This window comes from Mastigoproctus giganteus, chromosome 5, assembly GCF_048544385.1.
Source record: "Mastigoproctus giganteus isolate SK-2022 chromosome 5, ASM4854438v1, whole genome shotgun sequence".
Classification (NCBI taxonomy): Eukaryota; Metazoa; Arthropoda; class Arachnida; order Uropygi; family Thelyphonidae; genus Mastigoproctus; species Mastigoproctus giganteus.
The window spans coordinates 49,733,309-49,760,143 of NC_143579.1; the positions used below are offsets into that span (position 1 = coordinate 49,733,309).

The 26,835-nt window shown below is 38.5% G+C and overlaps 1 protein-coding gene across 1 annotated transcript in view; it reads right to left on the reverse strand.

Moving 5' to 3' along the window:
* The window catches only part of LOC150085379 (uncharacterized), a 130,622-nt gene that overhangs the window by 71,310 nt on the left and 32,477 nt on the right, over nt 1-26,835 (reverse strand). The window contains exons 7-8 of the mRNA XM_090373190.1: nt 9,300-9,377; nt 69-148 (exon numbers count right to left, since the gene is read on the reverse strand). Of these exons, the coding sequence (XP_090229316.1) occupies nt 69-148; nt 9,300-9,377 (158 nt within the window). The remainder of the gene's footprint in view (nt 1-68; nt 149-9,299; nt 9,378-26,835) is intronic.

A 26,835-nucleotide genomic window follows, 5' to 3' on the forward strand; every position in this document is an offset into this window, starting at 1 on the left:
TATTATAGTATAATTACGCTCTCAAACATTTGTAAAGATTATATGAAGTTACAAAAACAGCAACTTACTTATGACCTGCAATTTCAACCAAATTTACATTTTTAGAATCTCCAGGTTCAAATCGAACAGCGTGTCCAGCAGGAATATTCTACAAATGGTTTAATTTTGAGAACATAAGAACAAAGTTTGAACAAATTCAACAAAAATCACAAATACAGTTCATATTTAACACACACGCGCGCGCACACACACACACACACACACACACAATGGTTGCATGTCCATATGCCATCCCTTCCAAAACATCCTACAAAGGTTGGACTGAGATCGGCCAAATTTGGAGGCCAATCAAGATGGGTGATATCTTCACTGTGTTCCTCGAACCACTCATATACAATGCGGGTCTGATGACACAGCATATTATCAAAAGATCCCACTTCTGTCTGGGGAAAAAGTACAACATGGCAAGGTACACATGGTCTCCTAAGATCTGTTGGTAGACCTCGGTCATGCACAGTGTGAGCCTGATGACACATCTCATTATCAGAAGATCCTGTTTCTATCAGGGAAAAAATGCAACATGGCAAGGTGCACATGGTCTCTTAAGATCTGCTGGTAGACCTCACCAGTGAAACCTTGATCCACATGCATGAGGGGATCCTAGTTTTTGCTTACAAAACATGGCTCATGTGAAGCCACCACCACCACCTGTCTAGATAGCAGGCACTATGCACAATGGGTCCATAGAGCTGTGTTGCTTTTACCATACATGACAGTGTCCATCAGCACATTGCACCAGGTATTTGTACTCATCCAACCAGCACACTTGTTTCCAGTCCTCCATTGTCCAACCTGAGTATCGTTGACACCACAGCAGTCACCATCAACAGCAATCCGTGGTGAGGAGAGGGTATCTTTCAAGTCATCTGCTGTAGAACCATACATATGAGTGTATGGTGCATCATTATTTGGGATATTGCTCTTGCATTCCCCATATTGTATTGCAATGTCAACTGTCACACAGTGACCTACCATTGAGCCTGTACAATGCACACTGCACCCTTCGCTTATCATGAACAGCCACCTTGTATAATCCCTTATAGTTCTGTTGGCAGGAAGTGGTTTGACCTGTTCAACACCATTCTTTTTACACCTTAACCACAGTGGACCATGAGCAAATGACAAGATGCACTGAATATGGAAACACCCAGCACACGAGCTCCCACAATTATGCCCTTTAGAAACTCTGTGATACCTTTACTATGTCCCAAAACTGCTACTTAATCAGTCTGACTTACATGGCCAGATGCAAATTAACACTGCTGTAGTGTATGAAGCTGTTCGGCTTTCCATACTGTGAGCTATGTGGCACGGTTCAATCTGAATAGAGTGGTTATAATTCAGTGATCATTAAGAGAGTGTGTGTGTGTGTGTGTGTGTGTGTGTGTGTGTGTGTGCGCGCGCGCATATGCGTTTATATATATATAGTTGGACCTCTTTAACGAACTTCCACATAGCGAATTTTTCTATGTAGCGAAATTTTTTGATTTCCCCTTGGTCATTACATTGAATAGTTTCTGTATTTAATGCTCTCTGATGCTGTACAGAGCACGAATTAAGAGCTAAAAGGATTAAAAATTAATCCCTTCCCTTCAACTTTTAAGAGCTAAAGAATTAATTCTGAAGAGCATGAATTAAGAGCTGAAACATTCCACAATTTAGTGGTGTAAAACTTATTCAACTGCCTCTACTCTACTAAGAAGTCGCACTAGTCAACTGCCATCTGTGTCCACAGCCATTTGCAAAGATTAAGGCATTTTCTCGACCCAGACAAAGGCTCTTATCAACCTGTTTTCTACTGTAAGCACCCTATTAGCAAATTAGAAGTGAGTGATTTTCCTTTATTCCAGAAATTCATCTGTTGTATTGCAGAAGTGAGTTTCACACTCTCACTAAATTTCACTTGTCTCTGTTTATATAGTATGCACAATGGTCCTTAAATCAGTTCTGTTTTAGCTGCTGCTGTGCAAGTAAACTTACAATGTCTAAAAGGAATCCTTGAGTGTAGATGAAAAAGTGAAAGTGCGTAATAGCCCAGATCGGAGAATTTAAAAAAGAAAAAGAAAGAAATCTCTTTAAAATTTGTTATCCCCCAGTAGTGTGTCAACCATTCTGAAAAACTGTTTCGATTCTCAAACTGTTTGATGAAAACAAATCCAGTTGGAAGTGTGCAAATTATGCCCGTATGAAGATGTATACGAATGCATTTTTTTTTAAGTGGGTGAAGCTGATTCGAGACCAAAACATGCCGATATCAGGGCCATTAATAAAAGAAAAGGCTATGGAGTACACATCTTTTCTGGGGCATAAAGCCAGTTCAAGTTGGGTGCACAAATTTAAAAAGCACCATGGCTTACTCGAAAAAGTGATTTCTGGTGAAAGTTAAGTTGTAATTGAAAAAGACTGTACCCACTGGAAAGAAACAGTTTTGAAAAAATTATGAAGGACAAAGAGCCCAAAAGGTATATTGCACAGTTGATGAAACAGGTCTATTTTTTAAATGTTTGCAAGACACTAACTTTTAAAGGTGATAAATGTTTAGGTGGTAAAAATAGTAAGGAGAAAATTAGTCTTACATGGTGCAAATATGGCAGGTAACGAAAAACTGAAGCTTTTGGTAATATGCAAAAGTAAACAATCTGAATGTTTCAAAGGAGTAAGTTAGAGTTGGACTAAAACTACAATAAAAAGTTTGGATGACAGGTGAAATTTCGGAACAGTGCATTTTAAATTTCGATAAAAAAATAACAAAAGAAAACAGAAAAATCACTTTGACTGTCGACAACTGCCCTGCCCACCTTCACTCGGAAATTTCGAAACTTACTAGTGTGTAGCTCGTTTTACTTCCCTCCGAGTACCTCATCTAAATTACAGCCAATGGACCAAGGCATTATTAAGAATTTGAAAATGCACTACCGAAGGTGCATACTGAAAAAAAAAATTATACTGAGAATTATACAGAATACCAACCAACCTATAGATTCTGTTACAGATTTTCAGATGTACATATCAGAGTTGGTGAAAGTGTAGAGTCGAGATATGTTGGAAACAACAATTAAGAATTGTTTTGAAAAAGCAGGTTTTGCTAAAACGTCAACTAACAGCAATGAGAAGAATGAACTACTACAAGACATTGAAAAATCTTGGGAAGAACTCCAAGCAAGAGATTTAATCAGTGGAGAAATTTTTCTTGACAAATTTTTAGGAGTTGATAATGAGTCAAAGTAGCTGAATATCCGAGTGATTCAGACATTTTGGAGAGTATTCAAAGAACTAGTTACAATATCAGTGAGTTGTTTATGAGTTGTACGAAAATGAAGACAATATTAAACCATCCAAACATGAGATGATGGCGGCATTTGAAACTAACTTTGCATCGAGGCTTTAAGCGTGAAGAAAATGTGTCAGAAAATATATTTTAGTGTTTAAATGAAAGTGAACATTTTTATGGATGATGTACAGTAAAATTCCATGTACAACAAAAAATAACCAAATATTTTACAACATAATTCTTAAAAATGTATTAATATATTGTGTGCATTATGTAAGTAGTCATTTCTTAATATGTATGTATTAATAAATTAATTATTTTTAAATGTTAGAAAAATATTTATTCATTCCACTTATTTCTGAAAATGTTGAATTAGTATTTTTCATTGTTGAAAAGGTCATATTTCTTTATAACAAAATTTCTGTTTAACGAATTTTTTCAAGCAAATGATCAATTTCGTTATATAGAGGTCTGACTGTGTGTGTGTGTGTGTGTGTGTGTGTGTGTGTGTGTGTGTGTGTGTGTGTGTGTGTGTGTGTGTGTGTGTGTAAGTATATACTTGTGTGTGTGTGTGTGTGTGTATATATATATATATATAGAGAGAGAGAGAGAAAAAGAGTCAACATTTTATAATAGTGATAAAATTCAGTTAGAGTCCTTCACCCAAAAAAGGAAATAAAGTATATATATGTATAATTCTTAGCAACTGTTTTGGCAATCATCTCTGTAACCATTTCAAGCATACAGTTTCAAATGGTTACACAGATGGTAGCCAAAACTGAATTTAATAATAATACCTTGGAAGGCTTCTAGTTCAGTTAGCATTTGTCAGATGATCATGAAGGGTTTCGCATTCTGTGACATCTAGTCATGGAGTACCATTCCGGGTCATCTTCATATATGTACAGTTAAATCATTCCTAGAATTAAATCGTTCCTAGCACGTGCTCATAAAGCGAAAACTCGTAAAGCGGGAATTATTTCCCATAGACGTAATGTTAAAAACAGGGGTTATGTTCTCAACAATGAAATTAGTTATCTAATTAGTTTATTCTTAAACAATGATTGATTTATACTAAGAAATGAAAATATTGCGTGTAAAATCAAGAAAATTATAATAATAAAGAAATTATTTATGACTTACAAATGTTAAAGAACATTTATTCTTCATTATCATCAACTAAATGCACACTCGTTGGTCACTCATTGTTGGCTCGGCACTCAGTGTCAGTTTGTTGGAAGCAGGAGGAGTCATCTTCTTCAGAAATGCATAAAGAGGAATTTGTTTCCAAGATAGTCTTCTCTTTTCTTCTTAAATTACCTGATAGCACGTATAAGCATTTTTTAAATCTGTAGAAACTTTCCTAGTACACTCCAAATTTTAATTTTGTGACTCGAAGATCTCAACTGCTTTTTCTATGTGTTGAAAAGCTTCATCTAGCCCCATGAGCAGGAAGGAATGAACAAGAGTTTTAGCTGTCAAATTTTATTCTCCTCAGCTTCTTCACATTTTGACATTTCAAAGAGGTCTTCATTTGTGAGCTCTCAACTGTGTTCTTGAAGCAGATCAGTGACATCAGTTGTAGAAATGTCAAGCTGCAATTGGTTAGCAATAGTAACGATTGCTTCTGTTTCATTTTTTATGATCACTGCTGGTTCTTGAAATCCTTCAAAACTGTCAATAAACTGAGGATATAGTTAAATTCCAAACACCTTTCATGTTCTTCTCTGAAATTTTGTCCCAGTATCATTGTATTATTATAATTGCATCTAAAATATGGAATTCTTCCCAAAATTCTTTAAGGGTTAGACCACCCTCCTTATCTGTTGCATTAATTAGCATATCAAATGTCTCATGAAGATAATGCACTTTAAATGTTGAAATAATGCCCTGGTCCATTGGCTGCAAAAGTGGTGTTGTATTTGGTGGCAAAAAAATTATTTTAACATTAGAGTGGTGATGCTGCAGAAATGGTGGGTAACTAGGATAATCAGAATAACCCAAAAAGGAATATTTTTATCTTCACAATATTGTTTTACTTTAAGTGCAAAGTGATGCAAAAACCAATCTTGGAATAGTGAAGCAGTAACCCAAGCTTTCTTATTGGATTTCTATATGACTGGAAGTGTAGCTTTCACAATTCCCTTAAGTGCCCTTGGATTTTCAGAACGATACACAAGCAAAGGTTTTAATTTCAGTCGCCAGCAGCATTACCACCGAGCAATAATGTTAAGCAGTCTTTTGAAACTTTAAAATCAGGCATCAAAGATTCTTCTTTTGCAACGTAACTTCTGGACGGCATTCATTTCCAAAAGAGCTCAGTTTCATCTACATTAAAAATTTGTGATGGCATGTAATCCTCTTCTTCTTTGAATTCTAATTTTTTAAGAAATAATTTTGCCATTTCAGTATCAACACTTGCAGATTCTCCTTGCACTTTAACATTATGCCAACCAGCTCTTTTTTTTATAACAATCAAACCATCCACTACTCACAGTGAAAGTTTCTTCACAGTTGCTCCCCTTTTTTTATTTATGCATTTCCAAAATGTATCAAGCTTTTGCACAAATAGTAGTGTAGGTAACAGGCATATTCAATCGTTGTGTCTGATCCATGTAGTTAAAAGCTTCTCCATTTGAGGAATAATGTGGTCAACTTCTTTAGCACGTAACCATGTAGACTGCATGGATTGTGCATTTTTAACTTCCTTCAAATATTTTTATTTGTTATTGTACACGCAGTTGAAGAACGATACACAATATTGCTTAGGTAATATTTCGCACAAAGATCTTTAACTGTCATTCTGGCCGCATGCTTGCTTAAGATATCATATTTTGTTTCCAACGTTATTTCTCTTCACTGTTTCTTTCTTTTAACATCACTCTCCATGGTATTACTTCATTTTGGCATACTGTACAATAATAAGGGGGATAATTTTGAAATAAGAAAAGACAGCAAAAATGAAGAGAAACACAACCAATCTTTGTAAACAAACAAATGCAAGCACAGTATGATATGGATTCCCCACTTTACGAATGTTTAACAATTTACACTTTTTATTACCTTTCCAATTAACAAAATTAACTACATGCACAAATTGCAATTAACACTATACATGCTACACACAGAGTAAAAAGGCATTATAGCCAAAGTAGCTTATGCGCCATCAAATCCCCATATCAACAGAGTGAAAAGATTACAAACTTTAAAAAAAAGAAATAAATAGACAATTCTGAAAATTTATTTAAGTTTGTTTCTATGATTGAAGATTTCGTGGATGAGGAAACACATTTCACCATAATAACGTAAACACTCACCCAATTCCAGCTATTGGTATTTTTGCAAATGCAATAACATGGAGTTTACTACCTGTTTATAATTAGATTGCATTAACAGAAAAGCCCAGTGAACTGGAAAGTGCAAATTGTTTTTATTGTTTTATGGTTGTGACCTCCAGAAATATGCTTTAGGAAAATATCACGAAGATGTTCAAATTTGATTCTTATAACGGAACATATGAGAACGATGAAAGGGTAGTACTCCATTATAAAAATGACCTTTTAGAGAGATAAATATCTTAGTTACATAGCGAAAATTTCAACTTCAACTTCTGAGGACATAGAATGAATTACCAAAAAAAGTAATGTGATATTGGGTTCACATAACAATATTTTTCCAGTACGATGGTGTCTCTGGAATGGATTAATATCGAAAAGTGGGGGTACACTGTATCATACAGCTATGAGCGTGGTTTGAAATGCGGTATTTATGCATGTTTAACATCATTTTTTATAATTAACATTCATATTTTCAATATTGTTGATACTTAGTACTAGGGGAAAAAAAAAAAAAAAAAGAACTCATAAACCTGGGAACTCGTGGGCGAAAACTCATAAAGCGGGAACTGTCTATACATATAATCTGGAGCTAACAAAAATTAGGGCCAACAAAGTTATGCTCTCTGATGGATTTGAGACTGGACATTTGGTTCCACATAGTGCAGTTACCTTGGCATATAGCTGGACAAGTCTAATAATGAATTTTAACTGTCAGCTGCTGAACTAATGAGTCACCTCATCAGCAGTAAAACCAAACTTACAAATTCATTTAAAAAATATATGAGGACTTGTTTGCATTATCAAAAGTTATCAATTCTCATTGTCAACCGTCTACACTTTTACCTTTGTGAAAACTAGTTCCTTCAACCCCCTTCAGTCACCACCACCACCACCAGCACACCAGTTATGCTCGCTTTCCTGATTCACTTTATCGTGAACTCTACAATTCTTTATTTATATTTAAGAGATAACATAATTAATAATCCAGTATGGATTCCATTGGTCTGCAGCACAATTTCAAGCTTTTTTTTTCTGACATCTGCATAAAAACCAAGGAAACATTCTGAAATTATTCAAATAGTCACTCTTGATATCTCAAAGGTCTTCTTTCTAAGCTTCCCTCCTATCTCCTGTATTCTTCCTGTTGTGCTTTGGTGACAAAAATTCTTCCTGACAGTTCACTGTATATAATGGAAGGAGCTGCTCTTTCACAAGTTTTGTGAAAGAGCAGAAAGCTGTTCTTTCACAAAACTGTGCAGAATATTGTATCTACAAAGGGTACTAGGAAAGTTTTGCAATACAGCTTTGTTTATTTAATTTTTTCAAAGTAATTTCCTCTACATTCAATACACCTCTCCATCCTCCGAAACCAATCTTTAAACCAGTTCTGCTAAGTTTCACTAGGGAGTAAAGCACACTCGTTGTCCCAAGCCCGTAGAAGGTCCTCATCACTGGAAAACCGCCTCCCTTTTAGCTTCATTTTCACATGCGGGAACAGTGCAAAGTCGCAGGGAGCAAGGTCTGGACTGTAGGGAGGGTGCTCGAGAAGTTTCAGTCCTGTCGTGGTCAAATATTCGGTGCAGGCTTTAGCGCGGTGAACTGGAGCATTATCGTGATGGAGGTACCAGGTGTCCATTCTTGACTTTGGCCGCAGGTTCTTCATAGATCCAATGACTTTAGGCAGGCATTGTTCAGTATACCACTTAGCTGTGACTGTCTTCTGCGTGTCCAAAACGACACGTTCCACAATTCCACTCGATTTGAAAAATACAGTGATCATTTTCTTCTTTACAGATCGGGATTTTCTGACAATTACGGGTGTGTCGTCATCATCAAAGACCCAAACTTTGTTTTGAGCCTTGGTCGGCAGATCGTAATAGTACAGCCAAGTCTCGTCACCTGTCACGATGTTGTTCACATACCGAGATTGTCCCTTATCAAACTTTTTTAACATCTCCCGGCACCAAGTCACACGTCGTGTCATCTACTCTTCAGTCAGTTGATGCGGCACCCAGAGAGAACAAAGTTTCTTCACGTGCAAATGATCTTGCAGAATCGAACGAATTGCTGGTGCATTTAGGCCCAAAGTATCCTCTATCTGTTGGTAGGTCACTCGCCTGTTTTCGTCAAGCATTTTCCTCACAGCAGTAACGTTTTCCTCCGTAACTGACGTTCGTGGCCTTCCCGGCCTCTCAGAATCCTCCAGAGTGAAATTTCCCCTTTGGAATTCTCTATACCACCTGAATATCGTTGTACGATGTGGACAATCATCATCTAGTGCAAGAGTCATTTCTTCTAAGCACTGGTCTATGGTTAAACCACGCACGAAATTATACCGCAAAACTGTCCTTATCTCATTTCGTGATCACGATGCCATCGCAAGCACTTTACACTCTCACTACTAATGAATAACTGAGCCCATCGACTTGGCGCGGCGGCTACTATGCACGTATGAACATGTCTCAACATGCAGCAACAAGCAGCTTCCTGTGATTCATTGTTGCGTCATATTGCAAAACTTTCCTAGTACCCTTTGTATAATACAATATTCTGCACAGTTATAAAAAACATAAATATATAATGTATTACAAAGAAATTATTTTTGAAGAAAAGTAAAAATAAATACATACCAATCTCATCCCATAAGCCTCAGCTCTGTCAAAAGTAAGATACTTGTTTGTCTCAATAAAATGATAATGGCTACCAATCTGAAACATGAAATGATTTTTGAAAGACAAAATATTAAAAAAAAATAAATAATAATAATAATAAAACAATCTACTCAAAGTTAATAACAAAAAAAAGGAAAACTTCTTTATTTAATTAGAGTAGTTCTCTTTAATGAAAATAGGATATAGAAATATTAACAGTATACTTACTTTACTTAAATTATCTATGACATAAATTTATATATATAAGAATAATAATAATAATAATAATTATTATTATTATTATTATTATTGCTCTTATATTATTTCTCTCTGATTGGGAATTCCACCTCATGACAGGTATTGCTACCAAGTACACAGGGTGGTTGTTATGTCTGGTGTTACTGTTGATCCAGGAACACTCTGACTATCCTACAGGTGTTCAGGATTGTGACTTTCTGGAGTTCCTTGTAAGCGTTCGCTGGAAAACCTATTGCCGCTAGGCTGTTATGTAGAGTCTTTAGCACCCCATACCTGTGGTTGACACGATGATCAGGATGGTCATTACTTGTTGCATATGCCACAACTCTTTGATCTCCTGTCTTAGGTTCGTGTACTTCCTGATTTTTCCCCATGAGTTTTCTGCAGGTTGCCAGTGTTGGGTACCACTATGTCAATCAGATAGGTAGCCTTTTCCTTCTTGTCCACAAAGGTTATGTCCCGTATGTTGTGCAGGATTGTCCTATCCGTTATTATGGCGTGGTGCCAGTACAGCTTGTGGATTGGGGTCTCTACTACTGCCTGGGGTTCGTACTTGTAGTACGGTAAACTTTCTTCGATCAACTGGTATTTCCTTGCTAGCTTCTGATGTGTTATCCTGGCTACCTGGTCGTGTCTATGAGTTTACTTAGTCTGGGTGATTACCTTGCATCCTGCGGTGATGTGTTGGATCATTTCTGAGGCTAGGTGGCATCGTCGACATGTATCATTGAACACTCCAGGCTCCATGACAATGTATTTTCTATAGTTTGTGGTGTTGATTGCTTGCTCTTGGATGGTGGGCATGAATCCTTCAGTCTCGGGGAAGGGCATCCCGTTCATGAGCCATGCATTGGTAGCAATTTTATCTATGTGATCTTGATGGAGATCATTGTAGTGTCTACCATGGAGTGTCTTCTCTGCCCATTTTTCTAGCTTCATTTGTGCCTCCTGGTTTGGGGGAGAACTCCTTGCTTAGGTTGAGTGGGGTATACCGCTTTATCTATTTTCCTTATGGACTGCTGGAGTGCTGTGTGTTTCTGGTAACAATCCTTCAGGTTAACTATCACCATGTTCTCTGTTGCTCAATGAGGTCTATCAGGCCCCTTCCTCCTTTTTTCCGGGCAATTGTCAGTCTCTTCACGGCAGATTTCGGGTGGTGTTGGTGGCTCTTGGTCATCATTGTCCTTGTCTTTCTCATATCATCCAGCTTGATGTTAGTCCAATCTATGACCCCGAAGGAGTATGTTAGCACTGGGACTACGTAGATGTTTATGGCTTTAACTGTGTTCCCTCCATTCAGCTTTGCTTTCAGCAGGCTTCTGAGTCTCTGATGGTATTTTTCGGTCAGGAAGGCCTTAATTTCCTTGTGCTGTAACAGCTGAGCCTGCAACATCCCCAAGTATTTGTAGGCCTCTCCCTCTGCCATGGCTTCGATCTCTTTACCAGTCTGCACTGGTAGTTTCGGTTGACTAATTTTCCTTGACACGATTTCCTTCCTTCTTTGAGGTTATATCCATACTTGCTACAGTTCAGCATGGTGGATAGTGGGTTAAGTTCTAGACAACCACAATGGGCTCAGGGCACCTCCCCAAACGATTCCTCTCCTGATGGGGATTGGCCTGGTTGTGATGTTTTCGACCTTAATGGTGGTACTCCATTTCACCATCATTTCTCCTAGGAAGTTTGTCACTATCTGATTGACTCTGTAGATGTACAGCATCTCTATTAGCCAGCTGAGGCACGGAGTTGAAGGCCTTATGATAATCAATGTAGGCTGTGTACATGTTGCGATGCTTCTTGTAGGCTTGCTCCATAACTGAAGCATCTATGGTTAATTGCTCCTTGCATCCTTTGCTAAGCCATTTGCATCCTTTCTGCTGTTCAGCCATTATGTTCTGGCTCTTCAAGTGGACTGATATCTTCTTGATTATGCAGCTGGACAAGATCTTGTACATTGTTGGGAGGCAAGTGATCGGCCTATATTTCACTGGGTTTCTGTATCTTTGTCTTTAGGCTTCAGATATGTGATTCCTTGAGAGAGAAACTTCAGGATTGTCTCTGGGTGCCTTATCATTTGGGTGAACCGCTCTGCCAGGTGCTTGTGTGTGCAAGTGAGCATCTTTAGCATTAGCATTAGTAGAGGCATTTGATGCAAGAAAGCAAGCTTATGCAGCATCAGCCAAAAGAAAAAAAAAAAAAAAACCCACTTCCACTTCATCCCTCTGTTCGTTCAAAATACCTGTCCAGCTGAGCCTTAAACTTATTTAGGCTATCAACCTCCACGACAAGGGATGGAAGTCTGTTCCACCAACCAACCACCCGCTGGCTAAAGGCAAATTTCCGCACGTCTATCCTACATCTGTCTTTCCTCAATTTGAATTTATGCCCTCTCAGGTGATTATTCTGAGCTAGAGGAAGAATCCCATCAGCATTGAGCATCTCAAATCATTCCAGACTTTATACACCTCTATCAGATCACCTCGCTGGTGCCTAGTCTCCAGACACTGTAATTTGCAAAACTTAAGCCTTTCTTCGTAAGAGCACCCCTTTGTTCCATTCACTAATCTTGTTGCCCTTCTCTGTACTCGTTCCAGCAGCTCTACATCCTTCTTGAAATGAGGCCTCCAGGCCTATATACAGTACTCTAGGTGTGGCCTGACCATTGCCTTATACAAGGGAATAATCACCTCCTTATCCCTGCTGGAAAAATTCCTGTATATCATTGACAATACTCCATGAGCTACTCTTGCTCATGAAGTATTGTCACTGCTCAGAGAACTTCATATCTGCCTGCACAACCACCCCCAAGTCCCTTTCATTCTCTACCACTGTCAGTGTAGTACCACAGAGTTGATACGTTGCTCTGGGGTTGCTGTTTCCCACGTGTAGTGCTTTACATTTGTCAATGTTAAACTTCATTTGCCACCTCTCAGCCCATCTGCTCAACCTTTCCAGATCCTGTTGCAGCAGCATAGTGTCAGTAGTGTCCTTGACAACCCTGCCAACCTTTGCAAACTTGGACATTAAGCTTAATATACCATCATCAATATCATTTATAAATACAGAAAACAATAATGGACCCAACACTGAGCCCTGAGGGACTCCACTAATAACATTAGTCCACGATGAGCAGTGTCCATTGATTACCACTCTCTGTCTTCTCCCCCTCAACCACCCCTTTATCCATAGCAGCAATTTGCCTCCAATGTCACACTGCTCCAATTTGTGTAGCAGTCTTCCATGTGCAACAGTATCAAAAGCCTTTCTAAGATCCAAGTATATAATATCAAAGTTATTCCCTGCATCCAGTTCTTTTGTAACTGCATCATAGTATCCAATCAAATTGGTCAGGCAAGACTTCCCCTTAACAAAACCATGCTGTGTCCGAGCTATAACTGAAGTCTTGTCTAAATGATCCTGCGGTGCTTCTTTAACCAGTGCCTCCATTAATTTTCCTGGAACAGAAGTTAAGCTCACAGGTCTATAATTACTTGTGTCAGCCTTTGATCCTCCTTTGTGAATTGGGGTCACATTTGCACATTTCCAGTCTATGGGTACCTCCCCTGAGTCCAAGGAAGCTCTCATAATTATGGCTAAGGGTTTGCTTACTTCCTTTGCTGCCTTCTTTAATATAACTGGATAGATCCCATCCACCCCAGGTGCCTTTCTTGTGTTTATCTTCAACAATTTCTCCTCCACTTTACTCCCAGTTATTTCAAGATTCTGTAGCTTACTGCTAGAGTTGAATACACTTCTGGCATTCCCCTCGCTGAATAACTCCTCATGTGTGAATGTCGATGCAAAATATTCATTTAGTTTGTTAGCTACCTGAGCAGGATCATCAACAGTTGACCCATCAATATCAAATGGACCAATCTGATTCATCCCCTTCCTTCTAGAGTTTACATAAGTAAAGAACTCTTTGCTGTTTTTCTTTGCATCCCTTTCCAAGGATTTCTCATAATCTGCCTTCGCCTGCCTAACCTCCTTTTTAACTTGGTTGCATATCAACTTGTATCTATCATAGGCTTCTGTGTCATGTGTTAATTTGTAAGTATTCCATGCATTTTTTTTCTCTGCCATATGCCTCATTAGTTCATCTGACATCCATTTTGGCCTAAACCTTGAACAATATTTCTTAGTTGGTATGTAAAGCCTAGTAGCTTCCAAGATAAGTTCTTTGAATGCTTCCCATTTTGAATTTGCTGTTGGTAACATCATCAGTTGGTCCCACTGTATTGAATTTAAATACTGTCTCAGTCTATCGTAGTCGCCTTTACGAAAGCAATAACCCTTCCCTTTACCACTAATGGTAGTTACCTCTTTGAGTAAATCCCACTTCAGCACACTGTGATCACTGCCACCTAGTGGTTCATTTATCTGCAGATTCTTAATGCATGAAGAATCACTGCTGATAATCAAATCAAGAGTATTACTCCCTCTAGTTGCCTCCCGAACATGCTGATGTAGAAAACAATCATCCAATAAATCCACAAAAGCCCTGCTAGTGTGTGAGTAACCAGCCCCCAAATTCCAGTCAATATCTGGGAAATTAAAATCTCCCATTATAAGACTCTCTGATTTACTGGCCCACTCTATTTCTCTGTACAGTTTCTTATTATACTCATCAGAGTCATTAGGCCTATAGCACACTCCTACTCTCAATTTTGATCTCCCGGTGCTTATGTCACACCAAACAGACTCAACACTGCACTGTCCAGCGATGTCGACTGGCTTCACTTATACTAGTAGTTGTGGACGTTATCTATTCCTGGAGTTCGCCAGTTGTGAAAGTTCTTTATTGTCTGTTTTACTTCTTCTTTCCTAATCTGCCACCCTCTCGTTTCTTGTACGTTCTTTGTTTTCTTGCGTTCTAGTTCTATCCAGAAGACTCGGCTGTTATGTCTTATTTCCCTGCTCCATATGTTTCCCCAGAACTCCTCAATCGTCTTCTGCTTGGATCGGATCGACCATTCCCATCTTCTCCGAGACTCCTGTAGAAGCCTCTTTGGTCCTTATCAAAGATTCAGTTATTTATTTTCCTCTGAGAGCTCTCTTCATATCAGCATAGTGTCTTGCTGAGTGCAAGGAGGTTCTGCTTCAATGTTTCCAAGTACTCTCCTATTCTTTGATTGTTTGTCTCATGTGTCATTATTATTATTAATAATACATAGTGCGGAAATTGGAAAGGAGACTGATGCTTTAAAAAAATAATGATCCCATGTAGGAGTAAAATAACCCTGATTTATTCAATGTATACTTCCTTCTGCATCCACACACTGCATGAAACAATCATGAAGTGACAGGTGGAAGGTCATGGCCTTCCACCAGTCACTTCCATCGGTTAACTGTTCAATGTTAGCATTAGCATTAGTAGAGGCATATGATGCAAGAAAGCAAGCTTATGCAGCATCAGACAAAAAAAAACTTCCACTTCACCCCTCCGTTCATTCGATATACCTGTCCAGCTGAGCCTTAAATTTATTTAGGCTATCAACTTCCAAGAACAAGGGATGGAAATCTGTTCCACCAACCAACTACCTGCTGGCTAAAGGCAAATTTCCACATATCTATCCTATGTCTGTCTTTTCTCAATTTGAAGTTATGCCCTCTCAGGTATTTATTCAGAGCAAGAGGAAGAATCCCATCAGCATTGAGCATGCTTGAACCATTCAAGGCTTTATACACCTCTATCAGATCACCTCGCCGGTGCCTAGTCTCCAGACACTGTAATTTGCAAAATTTAAGCCTTTCTTCGTAAGAGCAACCCTTTGTTCCATTCATTAATCTTGTTGCCCTTCTCTGTACTTGTTCCAACAGCTCTATATCCTTCTTAAAATGAGGCCTCCAGACCTGTATACAGTACTCAAGGTGTGGCCTGACCATTGCCTTATACAAGGGAATAATCATCTCCTTATCCCTGCTATAAAAATTCCTGTATATCATTGACAAGACACCATGAGCTACTCTTGCAGCTCGTCTGCACTGCTCAGAGAACTTCATATCTGCCTGCACAATTACCCCCAGGTCCTTTTCATTCTATACCACTGTAAGTGTAGTACCACAGAGTTGATACATTGCTCTGGGGTTGCTGTTTCCCATATGTAGTACTTTACATTTGTCAATGTTAAACTTCATTTACCACCTCTCAGCCCATCTGCTCAACCTTTCCATATCCTGTTGCAGTAGCATAGCATCAGTAGTGTCCTTAACAACCCTGCCAACCTTTGTATAATCTGCAAACTTGGACATTAAGCTTGATATACCATCATCAATATTATTTATAAATACAGAAAACAATAATGGATCCAACACTGAACCCTGAGGGTCTCCACTAATAACATTGGTCCACGATGAGCAGTGCCCATTCATTACCACTCTCTGTCTTCTCCCCCTCAACCACCCCTTTATCCATAGCAGCAATTTGCCTCCAATTCCACACTGCTCCAATTTGTGCAGCAGTCTTCCATGTGCAACAGTATCAAAAGCCTTTCTAAGATCCAAGTATATAATACCAAAGTTATTCCCTGCATGCAGCTCTTTTGTGACTGCATCATAGTATCCAATCAAATTGGTCAGGTAAGACTTCCCCTTAACAAAACCATGCTGTGTCCGAGCTATAACTGAAGCCTTGTCTAGATGATCCTGAAGTGCTTCTTTAACCAGTGCCTCCATTAATTTTCCTGGAACAGAAGTTAAACTCACAGGTCTAAAATTACTTGTGTCAGCCTTTGATCCTCCTTTGTGAATTGGGGTCACATTTTCACATCTCCAGTCTATGGGTACCTCCTCTGAGTCCAAGGAAGCTCTCATAATTATGACTAAGGGTTTGCTTACTTCCTTTGCTGCCTCCTTTAATATAACTGGATAGATCCCATCCACCCCCAGGTGCCTTTCTTGTGTTTATCTTCAACAATTTCTCCTCCACTTTACTCTCAGTTATTACAAGATTACCTAGCCTACTGCCAAAGTTGAATATACCTCTGGCATTCCTCTCATATGTTCTTATTGTATCTCTTTGAATGGTGTCATCATCATTAAAATAACATCCTCTCAGTAGTATGTTGAGCTTAGGGAACAAAAAGAAATCACACAGGGCTAAGTATGGTGAATATGGCTAAGTGGTTGAGACAGTATGCACACTTTTTTGCTAGCCAAAAACTCTCAAACGATGAGAGCCTTGTAAATTTAGTGCCAGGACCGTGCGTTAGATTTTCTCAGTATGATGCAAGTCTTCGAAATCCGCCCCTATTTTGATTTCGCTGCTTATGCCGCTCGCCCCCCTTACGGTGCCACCTAATGCGGCCGCCTCTCTGTATCATGGCACGGCACGGCCCTGCTTAGTGCATTATTATGCAAGAGGAACCAACTGTCATCGTCTGCAGACTGCTGAATCCACACACGACAGATTATCTGCAACAAACATATCAAACCGTCCAGATAGTAGGCAGCAGAAACACTTTGGCCATTGGACACAAACTCTTTGTGCACAATTCGCTTGCTATTGTAGAATGTGATGAGGATGGTTTTGATTTTTGACCTTTCTTAGTGAACTTTTTTAGCTTTGGGAGAGTTTACCGACTTCCAATCTGCACGTTTTCGCTTCGTTGCAGGATCTTACTGAAAACACACCTTGTCACCATAACGATCAAATTCAGGAAGTTAGGTTTGCTTTCAGTGGCCTCAATGAGTTGTCTGCAGTGTTCAACTTACACCAGTCATTGACCATTTGTTAATGAATGTGGAACACACTGGGCACAGACCTTCATTTTCTTCAAATCCTGTATTATTACTTGTCAAAGGTTTCCTTATTAATGCACAGATCTGAAATTATTCGGAACATTGTACATCAGTCACTAGTAACGATTTCCTACACCTTTTCAATCAACTCCGGCATTTGAACCATTCTGGCCCTGGATGCTTGCTGTCTTCCAACAATTCTCTTCCATAGGAAAAATGTTTATGCCACTCAAACATGCTTCATCATTTGAAACATTTCCGTGGCACTCTTTACCAGTTGAACACAAAACTTGATGTTTGCTTTTCGTTCCATTGTCCATCCACAACACAAATACAGAAGAGACACACAGTTCGGCACCACATTCTGAAATGGCAGCAATTACTGCTGACCTTGACTGTGGTGCTTGAGGAACAATCGCTCTTTCATTTCATGTTTTCTTTTGGTAGATGGCAATACCAGTCTCATAAAACTAGTATCATTTTCCAATTGACAGCAGACCACCAATGTGATGGATCTGAGTTTGAATCCTGCCATGGAAAAAAATAAAATAAAAAATTGCAAAATTTGCTTCTATCAACCTACCTTCCCTAAGGTTGAAGTAATGGCTAAGGCAGAGAGAGTGATACCATCTGGTGTCACTCCCAATAACTACCACCCACCACTGGATACAAAAAGGCAAAGCTAAACAGGTCCACTTCCATAACTGGATGAAGCTGACAGGTAGAAATACTACACACGTTGCATTAAGTGTAGAGCAGGATAAAGTCACAAGCATTCAGATCTCACACAGAAGGGGTTGGTTCAAAAAGTTGGAGACAGTCTCTCGAGAAAGACAGCAGAGCAAGTGGCACTATTCCACACATGGCTCCCACAAAGAAAGGATGAGCCCATCCAGCCCAACCAACTGGAAGTCCTGCACAACTGTGCTAGTGACCACCCAGGAAGGAAAAAAAAGCCAACTCATGAAGTGGAGCAGCAAAATGAATATATTCACCACTTGAACATACTACTAAGTAACCAAGCTAGAGGCATATATTTTTTTTAATGAAAACACCACATGAGAGGTATTAGAACTACTCATAGTACTTAGTACCATGCATGGGTTGGAGGGTGAGAAGATGAAAGAACATAATTGTTGACATTAGACTTGAATTTCTGTAGATTGCAATTTTCAGGAAATACATATGAAGGAAGGTTGTTCCAGAAAACAGAAGTTGAATGAATAAATGAATAAGAAGAAAAGTCGGTTCTGTGAGTTTGAAGTTAGACAGTAAAAGGATGTTGATTGGTTGTGGCACAGATTTGGATTGCTTTGGAAGAGAGAGAGAAGCAGTTATAGAAGCCAATTCAGAAGAACTGTGCCCAGGGAAGTATCTATAGAAAAGGCATGCAGCAGAAACAGAACATCTATGAGACAGAAAATGGAGAGACTGTGTTAGAGATGAGACATTAATTAATCTAACTGCCGACCAGGCTAGCCAGGTGGGTAAAGTGCCTACCTGGCAACCCAAAGGTCGCGGATTCGAATCCCGCCTTGGGCTTGGATCAAAGTACTGCAAAAACCTTGGGAGGTGCATTATGCCCACAGAAGCCGATGCGCCAACAACTACCAAAAAAAAAAATAAAATAAAATAAAAAATAATCTAACTGCCCTCTTTTGAATGGAATTTAGAAACCTGAAAGAGGTTTTTGGGGTTCAGCCTCAGATATGGAACAATATTCCATGATAATTAAAGATTTGTAATTTGTGCAGAGTGAACAGCTGTTTGGAAGAAAAGTAAAGCCGAGAGCAAAAGAGAAAACCAAGTTTTTCAGATGCAAAGGAAGCAATATTTGTAATGTCCTTCTGCCAAGAGAGATTAGAAGTCAGGGTAATCCCCAATAGAGATATATGATCTTGCCTAGAAATTGGAGCAGAAGAATCCTTTGTGCAAGATATAAGACAGGATTGAGTTTTAGAAGGATTGAAATCAACTAAGTTATCTTTGCCCCCCCTGGAGAATTACCTAGGGAATCAGCATTTAAACAATTGGTAGTGGATATTCGAGAAGTTGAAACTGTTTGAGCAGGGCAAGGTTTCTCAAACTGGATGGTGGAATGCAATGTGCAGTCATCAGCAAAACTATGGATAGGATTTTCAGTCAATGGAAGAAAGTCTTTAATATACAAGAGGAAAAGAGTGAGAGAAAGAACTGAACCTTGGGGAACACCAGCATTAGTGGAGAAGGTAGAAAATAGAGCAATCTAGCATCACCCACAGTAAGTAGTCAGAGAGAAAATTGGATACCCATTACAAAAAAGTTGACAAGCAATAAGATGGAAGCTTATTTAGAAGACCTTTATGCCAAACACAATCAAAAGCCTTTGAAATGTCAAGAGCAACTGCTTAAGTTTCACTAAATTTTTCCATTGAATTTGTCCAAATATGAGTAACATAAGCCAGAATATCACAAGTGTACCGACACTGATAGAATCCATACTGGTGATGGTTTATCAGATGGAAGGTTTCTAGATAGAAATCAATTAACTGGCAGTTAATTGATTTCTCCATTACTTAAGAAAGAGTAGAGGTGATTGCAACGAGATGAAAACCTGATGGGACAGCAGATTTGTCAGCCTTTTTAGGAACTGGCTGGACATGAGCAAATTTCCAAGCAGAAGGAAACCAGAATAGTAGGCAGAAAATGAATCTGGAAATTTCCATATGAGCTAAATAAGATATGCAAAGTTCCTCTCTTGAACAGCTTAGCACATTTATTGGAAAACCAAGGTTTAGATAAAGGAAGAGATTTTAAGGTGGAGTGTGGACTAAAGAATTCCATCCCTACAAGAATAAAATCACTGACACAGTTTGAGCAAAAATTGACATCAGAAGTTTTGAAACAGTAATCTGATCAAGGAAAATAAATCTTTCAGATCATCCCATTTTGCATTCTTGTAATGCCACACAACATGAGGTTGGGAATGACCATGAGAGAAACGCTCCATTGGAGAAAAGATCTCACCAAGTAGTAATCTGAGGCACCTAAAGGACCATTCACCTTGACCGTGTACATAGAAGAGTTGTTTGTGAGAAAAAGATCAAGCACATTGGCTGGATGGTTAGAATAGTCAGATATTGTGGTAGGTAAATGAACAATCTGTGCAAGGTCATTAGTAATTGCAAAACTTGAGCATCTCGACCAGCTGAGTCTGTATGACTAGAAAACAAAAGCCAGCTGGAGTTGTGAACATTAAAATCACCAAGGAAAATTACCTCACTTTTAGGAAAGTTAGTGGACTGGATAAAGTCAAGTTTAAAAGAGAGGAAGTCAAAGAGTTCCAAGTGATTAGTGGAGTTGAGAGAATGATAGAGGCAACAGATGAATTTGACAGAATGTGGTAGACAAATTTTAATCCAGAGAAGATTGAAAAGAGAAAATTCTAAATTACTAAATCTCTGACAGGGAATATCAGAGAAGATGTATGCACAAGTACCACCTTTAAAGTGAAAGGGATCATACAGTGAATAATTTGGACAACTGGGATGAGCAGTGGTTGAATCAACCAATAACTGAGATTCTGTCAGAAAAAAGTACATGGGGTTTGGCAGACTGTGAGCAGAAATGGACACCACTGACACCACATATATTTGTGAAATTAATGAAGTGTTTGGGAGGTTTAGATCTTTTCACAGATAAGTATGCTCTATTACTTTGACAATTCATGGTGTATTCGGTAGTAAGAAAAGGTGGGGGAATGAAAATTTTGGATGCATGTGGTAAGAATATATCCAGTTCCTTGACATAATATGGCTTCGATAATGCCCCCCTGCATACCCACTACTCAGACTACCTTATACGCTATCTGGCAGAGTAGAGGCAGTGAGATTATACAATAGCTGATGCAGAAGCCTCCTAGAGAGTTACCAATAGGGTCGATCCGGTGTACTAACTAGCAGCCAGCCTGCGAACACCGTTTTGGAGCTGTACCCTCGAAACGTAAGGAATATTGGATCTTGCCATGATGTCCATCATCACACTGAAAGTCATCAATCATACTGTATGACAGAAGAGATAGGGGAGCATTAATCGGAGCTTTGCTATGGAGACTAAACATGTGTTCCACCACTTCAAGCCCCCAATAAGCAAAGTGGTGCACCTGTTAATGAGTCATCTACCACCTAGTATTGCCTGGTAACACAGAGGGGTGGCATTCTTCTGTGAGGTGTGGGTACCACACCTTGACTCCTGCTTACTTTGGTTCGCAACCACCCCTCTGGTAACACAGAGGGGTGGCATTCTTCTGTGAGGTGTGGGTACCACACCTTGACTCCTGCTTACTTTGGTTCGCACCTGGGTGGTCAAACCCATAGTGTACTAGGTGCCACATTTCAGGACTTGCACATGGGGATTATACCCAAAGTTACTAACAGCCCCACCATCGTGAAGGTGCAAGCAGAGGATTTTGGCTGTCACAGACCAACTGGACTTTGCTGAAATAGGTCCATTTGACTTGAGTGTCACCAGAGTATCAGTTCCATCAGCATTTTAGACTTCCAGGTAGCGAGCACAGTTTGGCATATCTGAGAGAATGTCATGACACATTCAAGGACCATGTATGACAGTTCAAGTATGACAACATAGAGGATGAAACTACACAAAGTGGCTGGAACAGTTCCCAACTGTTCAGGTCACTGAACATAGAATAGTAGACCAGAGATGGTCCATCATCGCAAATAACCTGATTACTTCTGCAACCTTGTAAAAAAAACCAAGCAGGATGTGAACAATCAACTTCAAAGAACTCAAAGAACAAGAATACAGACAAAACTGAACCAGAACTAGAAGAACAACCTGTAGCAGCCAAACAATATCCAGAATAGAAGCGTGGAAGAAGGCCCTAGTAGAATTCCAAGGAATGGATCCTACAAAGACCTATCCCATGATCGAATCAAAATTCACAAAATTGTGTGTCATAGAAATAATATTTTACTTATACATCACCTCATAATATAACTTCAACTTACCACGTTCAAGCTCAATTTGCAATTAAGCCGTAATCACATAATTAATGGAATGAAGGGATCCTCTTATCAAGAGAGGCTTAAGTTCTGCAAATTGCAGTGGTTGGAGACTAGGCACCTGCGCGGTGATCTGATTGAGGTGTATAAGGCCTTGAATGGGTTCTGCACGCTGAATTCTGATGGGATCCTTCCACTTGTTCAGATTACGAACCTAAGGGGGCATAAATTCAAATTAAGAAAAGACAGATGTAGATTACATGTGGGGAAATTTGCCTTTAGCCAGCGGGTGGTTAATTGCTGGAACAAACTTTCATCTGTCGTTGTGGAAGTTGATAGGTTGAATAAATTTAAGGAGGAACTGGACAGGCATTTGGAGGGAATGGTGTGATTTTTTTTTTTTTTTTTGGCTGATGCTGCATAAGCTCATACATTTTCTTTCTTGCATCACATGCCACTACTACTACTACTATTACACTGTTGAATGTTGGGTATTGACTTAACACTAATATTATTTAGTTACTTAATGGGAATTCGGGCAAATAACAAAAAGACACCAACATTGTGGCTACACACCCATCATGGTCAATGATGAAATCTGCATTGCGCACTTTACAGTGACTGTGGTTCATTTCACCTATAAAAAATCTGTATTGGCCAGATGCCAATATGCTGGTTGCCAATGGCAACCAACTACCAGATATTCACTGAATACACAATGTGTCACTGCCTGACGCACAGTGAGGCCCACAGTTAATTAAACTTCAAAGTTGGAAACGATTTCGTGTTTTTATTTGTTTATTATTGAAATTTTTACTGGAAATAGAGGAAGTGCATACTATATGCAGGTCCTTTTTAATAAAAATATTCATTGCATAGCACTATTCTTCACAAAATTTCATATAACTCCGTTCACTGTATATCTAGATTTTAATAGCTGGGGGTGTCGTAGTGCCTATGGACGAGCCACCCCTGATGTTGACAATACCACCTCGCCCCCAGAAACAATTCAACACATCACTGCAAGATGTAGGGTAATCATTCAGATTACACAGATGTATTATTTTGGCAACTTGGTCATGTCTATCAGTAAACTCATAGACTCGACCAGGTTGCCAGAATAATACATCAGAAGCTATCAAAAATACCAGTTGATCAAAGAAAGTGTACCATATTACAAGTAAAAACTCCAGGCCATACTAAAACCCTTACTCACAAACTATACTGGGACTGCACCACAATAACAGACAAGACGATTCTGCACAACTGACCACATATAATTCTCATCAACAAGAAGGAAATGGGTACCTACTAATTAGCATAGCAGTGCCCAAAACTAGTAACCTCCAGAAAACCTATGAGGAAAAGATAAGGAAGTCAAAGAAATGTGCCATATGGAACAAGTAATGACCATCCTGATCACTGTGTCAACCACAGGCATGGTGCCAATGAGCCTCCACAAGAACTCAGTAGCAATAGACCTCCTAGAGATGACTAACATGGAGCTCCAGAAGGCCGTGATCTTGAACACCAGTATAATAGTCAGAGAGTTCCTCAACTAACAGTAATAATAATAATAACAGTAGCTGGACACAATCGACTACCCAATACACTTGGTACCAGTACCCATTATGTTGTTATTTGGTTTTTAGGAGCATTAGCAACTAAGGTCATATTGCTCCGGGGATATGCGGTGGTCATTCCCTGACCTTTCCGCATCCTCCGTATTTGGTGGTCACGGGCTCGAACACTGGTCTAATCAAGAAGCATGTGCTATGCACTGCTGCTCCTGTCCACCTGGCTATGGAGGCGCCTTACACACTGTGGGGTGGACAAAATCCCATAAAGAGAAAAATAATACTAATAATAATATAATTCTTATAATTCTTATAATTACATGTGGAAGAAAATACAATAAATTTAAAATATTGGACAATGGACATTATGTGAAATATATAAAACGAAGTATAAAATGAAGGGAGACATGTCTCTTTCTTCATATTATATTTAAGAATAAGTTTAGTTTTTATGTTTGGTTAGGGGTGTATAATTCATAATTCATCCTTGTATCATCATTCAGTACTGTTCAATTTTCCTTTTTTTCTCTTTCTAATTGCATTCTTACTTGAACTTTAGTTCTATGTTCACATAAGAATGTGGTGCCTTCGTAACCAGGTGGGCAGGAGTGGCAGTGTGTAGAACACACTTCTTGATTAGACTGGGATTCGAGCCCGTGACCACCAAATACGGAGGATGTGGAAAGGTCAGGGAATGACTACCGCATATCCCCGGAGCAATATGGCCTTAGTTGCTAATGCTCCTAAAAACCAAATAACAACAACAACATAAGAGTGTCTATTAACATGGTATATTTTAGTAAACTTCATTTTTAATTTCTTCATTTTTAACACACAGAAAAGGGAAAGAGAATTAAAAGAATTTACAGAGCTGCTGTAAAATTCATTATCTAGTCAGTAACGGCACTAGCATTTGTGGGACCTGAGGCAAAATCTTATAATAGCAACTAATTCATATATCTTAACACACATATATATGCAGTAGCACCTATTTTAGGCAGCACCTGTGGCAAGTGCCTAAGTTGCACACCCCTAGTGCTGAGCCTGTATCTAATAAACACAAATTAATATTAGATAATACACTAATTTTGTGTTCTCACTGTAATTCCATACAGTTAAACAGATTACAATTTTGAACCTGAACTCCAATAATTTATTAAATATGCTGATTAAGGATATCAGTTATGGCAATTTTTTTAAATCAATAATGCATTGCAAAATATTGTTATTAGTTTTAACTAACATAAGTTAAATTCATATTACGAAAAATTAGTAATAATAAATTGTCAATATAATTATATAAAAATTATATGAATTAGAATAAAAATTATATGAATATTATAATTATATAAACTAGCAAAAGTTATTTCTCGTGTAATTCTCTTAAGAGTAAAATAATGGAGGTATAAGGTAGCAAGGGCATGAGAATATGCCAAACATGTGGCAATCTCATTTCATTTGTACAAATAAATCTTTCCTGCTATGCATAACTGTTAGAGATATAAAGATTAATAATAGCAAGCCAATAATAATAAGCCATTTTTAGTACCATATTTCATTATACAATTTATTCAATACTATAAATAATAACTGGTAATGTAAAGAAATGTTATAGGTGTTTCACGATATTTCAAGTAGACTTGGAAATTTTGCATTTTACTAAGCTGTTTACAAGCTGCCAAAATTATTTTAATTATACTAGTCAACAAAAGTTTGGTAGCATAAAAGGAAACTAACATTTTGAATTAATTCTCTTGTGTTAATTCTAAATCTGAACATATAAATTTTACATGAAAGAAAAAATACAATATCTGATTTTCGTGTTAAAAATGATGAACCTGGACACAGTTCATGTAACATAGGTTTCGAATTACTGGCTTTCATTTAATGAAATTATAGAACTTAGTAATGTTCTATAATAACATTACTAAGTCTTGTGTAAAGCCATCTAATGTTATTAAGTAATGTCCTATAATGACATTACTGAGTCCTGTATAAAGCCATGTAACATTATTAAGTAATGTAATGTCTTATAATGACATTCCCGAATAATGCTATATGATGTTGTACTTCAATTATAAGTCTATGGGAATAAACCATGTGGTTTGGGAATCTAACTCCTTCAATTATTTTATAACAGCAAAAGCTGGCTTATGAAATAAATTAATAAACTGAGAACAAGCTTGTCTGTCTATGTATTATTCTACAGTCCAGTCAAAAGGGTTTCATCTGCTATAAGTAAACACTATGGTCTTAATATCTAAAATCTGTCTCGAAGCGTCATTTTAAGAAGGATGTAGAGTTGCTAGAATGAGTAAAGAGAAGGGTAACAAGACTGGTGAAAGGAACAAAGGGATGCTTTAAGGAAGAAATGCTCAAGTTCTGCAAATTGCTGAGTCTGGAAACTAGGCACCTGCAAGGCAATCTGATTAGCATTAGCATTAGTAGAGGCATATGATGCAAGAAAGCAAGCTTATGAGCATCAGCCACAAAAAAAAAAAAAAAACACGCTCCCATTTCACCCTAACGTTCTTTCCAAGTACCTATCCAGTTCAGCCTTAAATTTATTTAGGCTATCAACTTCCACAACAAAGGTTGGAAGTCTGTTCCACCAACCAACCAAACACCCACTGGCTAAAGGCAAACTTCCGCACATCTATCCTACATCTGCTTTCCTCAATTTGAATTTATGCCCTCGCAAATGATTATTCTGAGCAAGAGGAAGAATTCCATCAGCATTGCACATGCTCAAACCATTCAAGGCTTTATACACCTCAATCAGATCACCTTGCAGGTGCCTATTCTCTAGACATTGTAATTTGCAAAATTTAAGCCTTTCTTCGTAAGAGCAATCCTTTGTTCCATTCACTAATCTTGTTGCCCTTCTCTGTACTCGTTCCAACAGCTCTACATCCTTCTTAAAATGAGGCCTCCAGA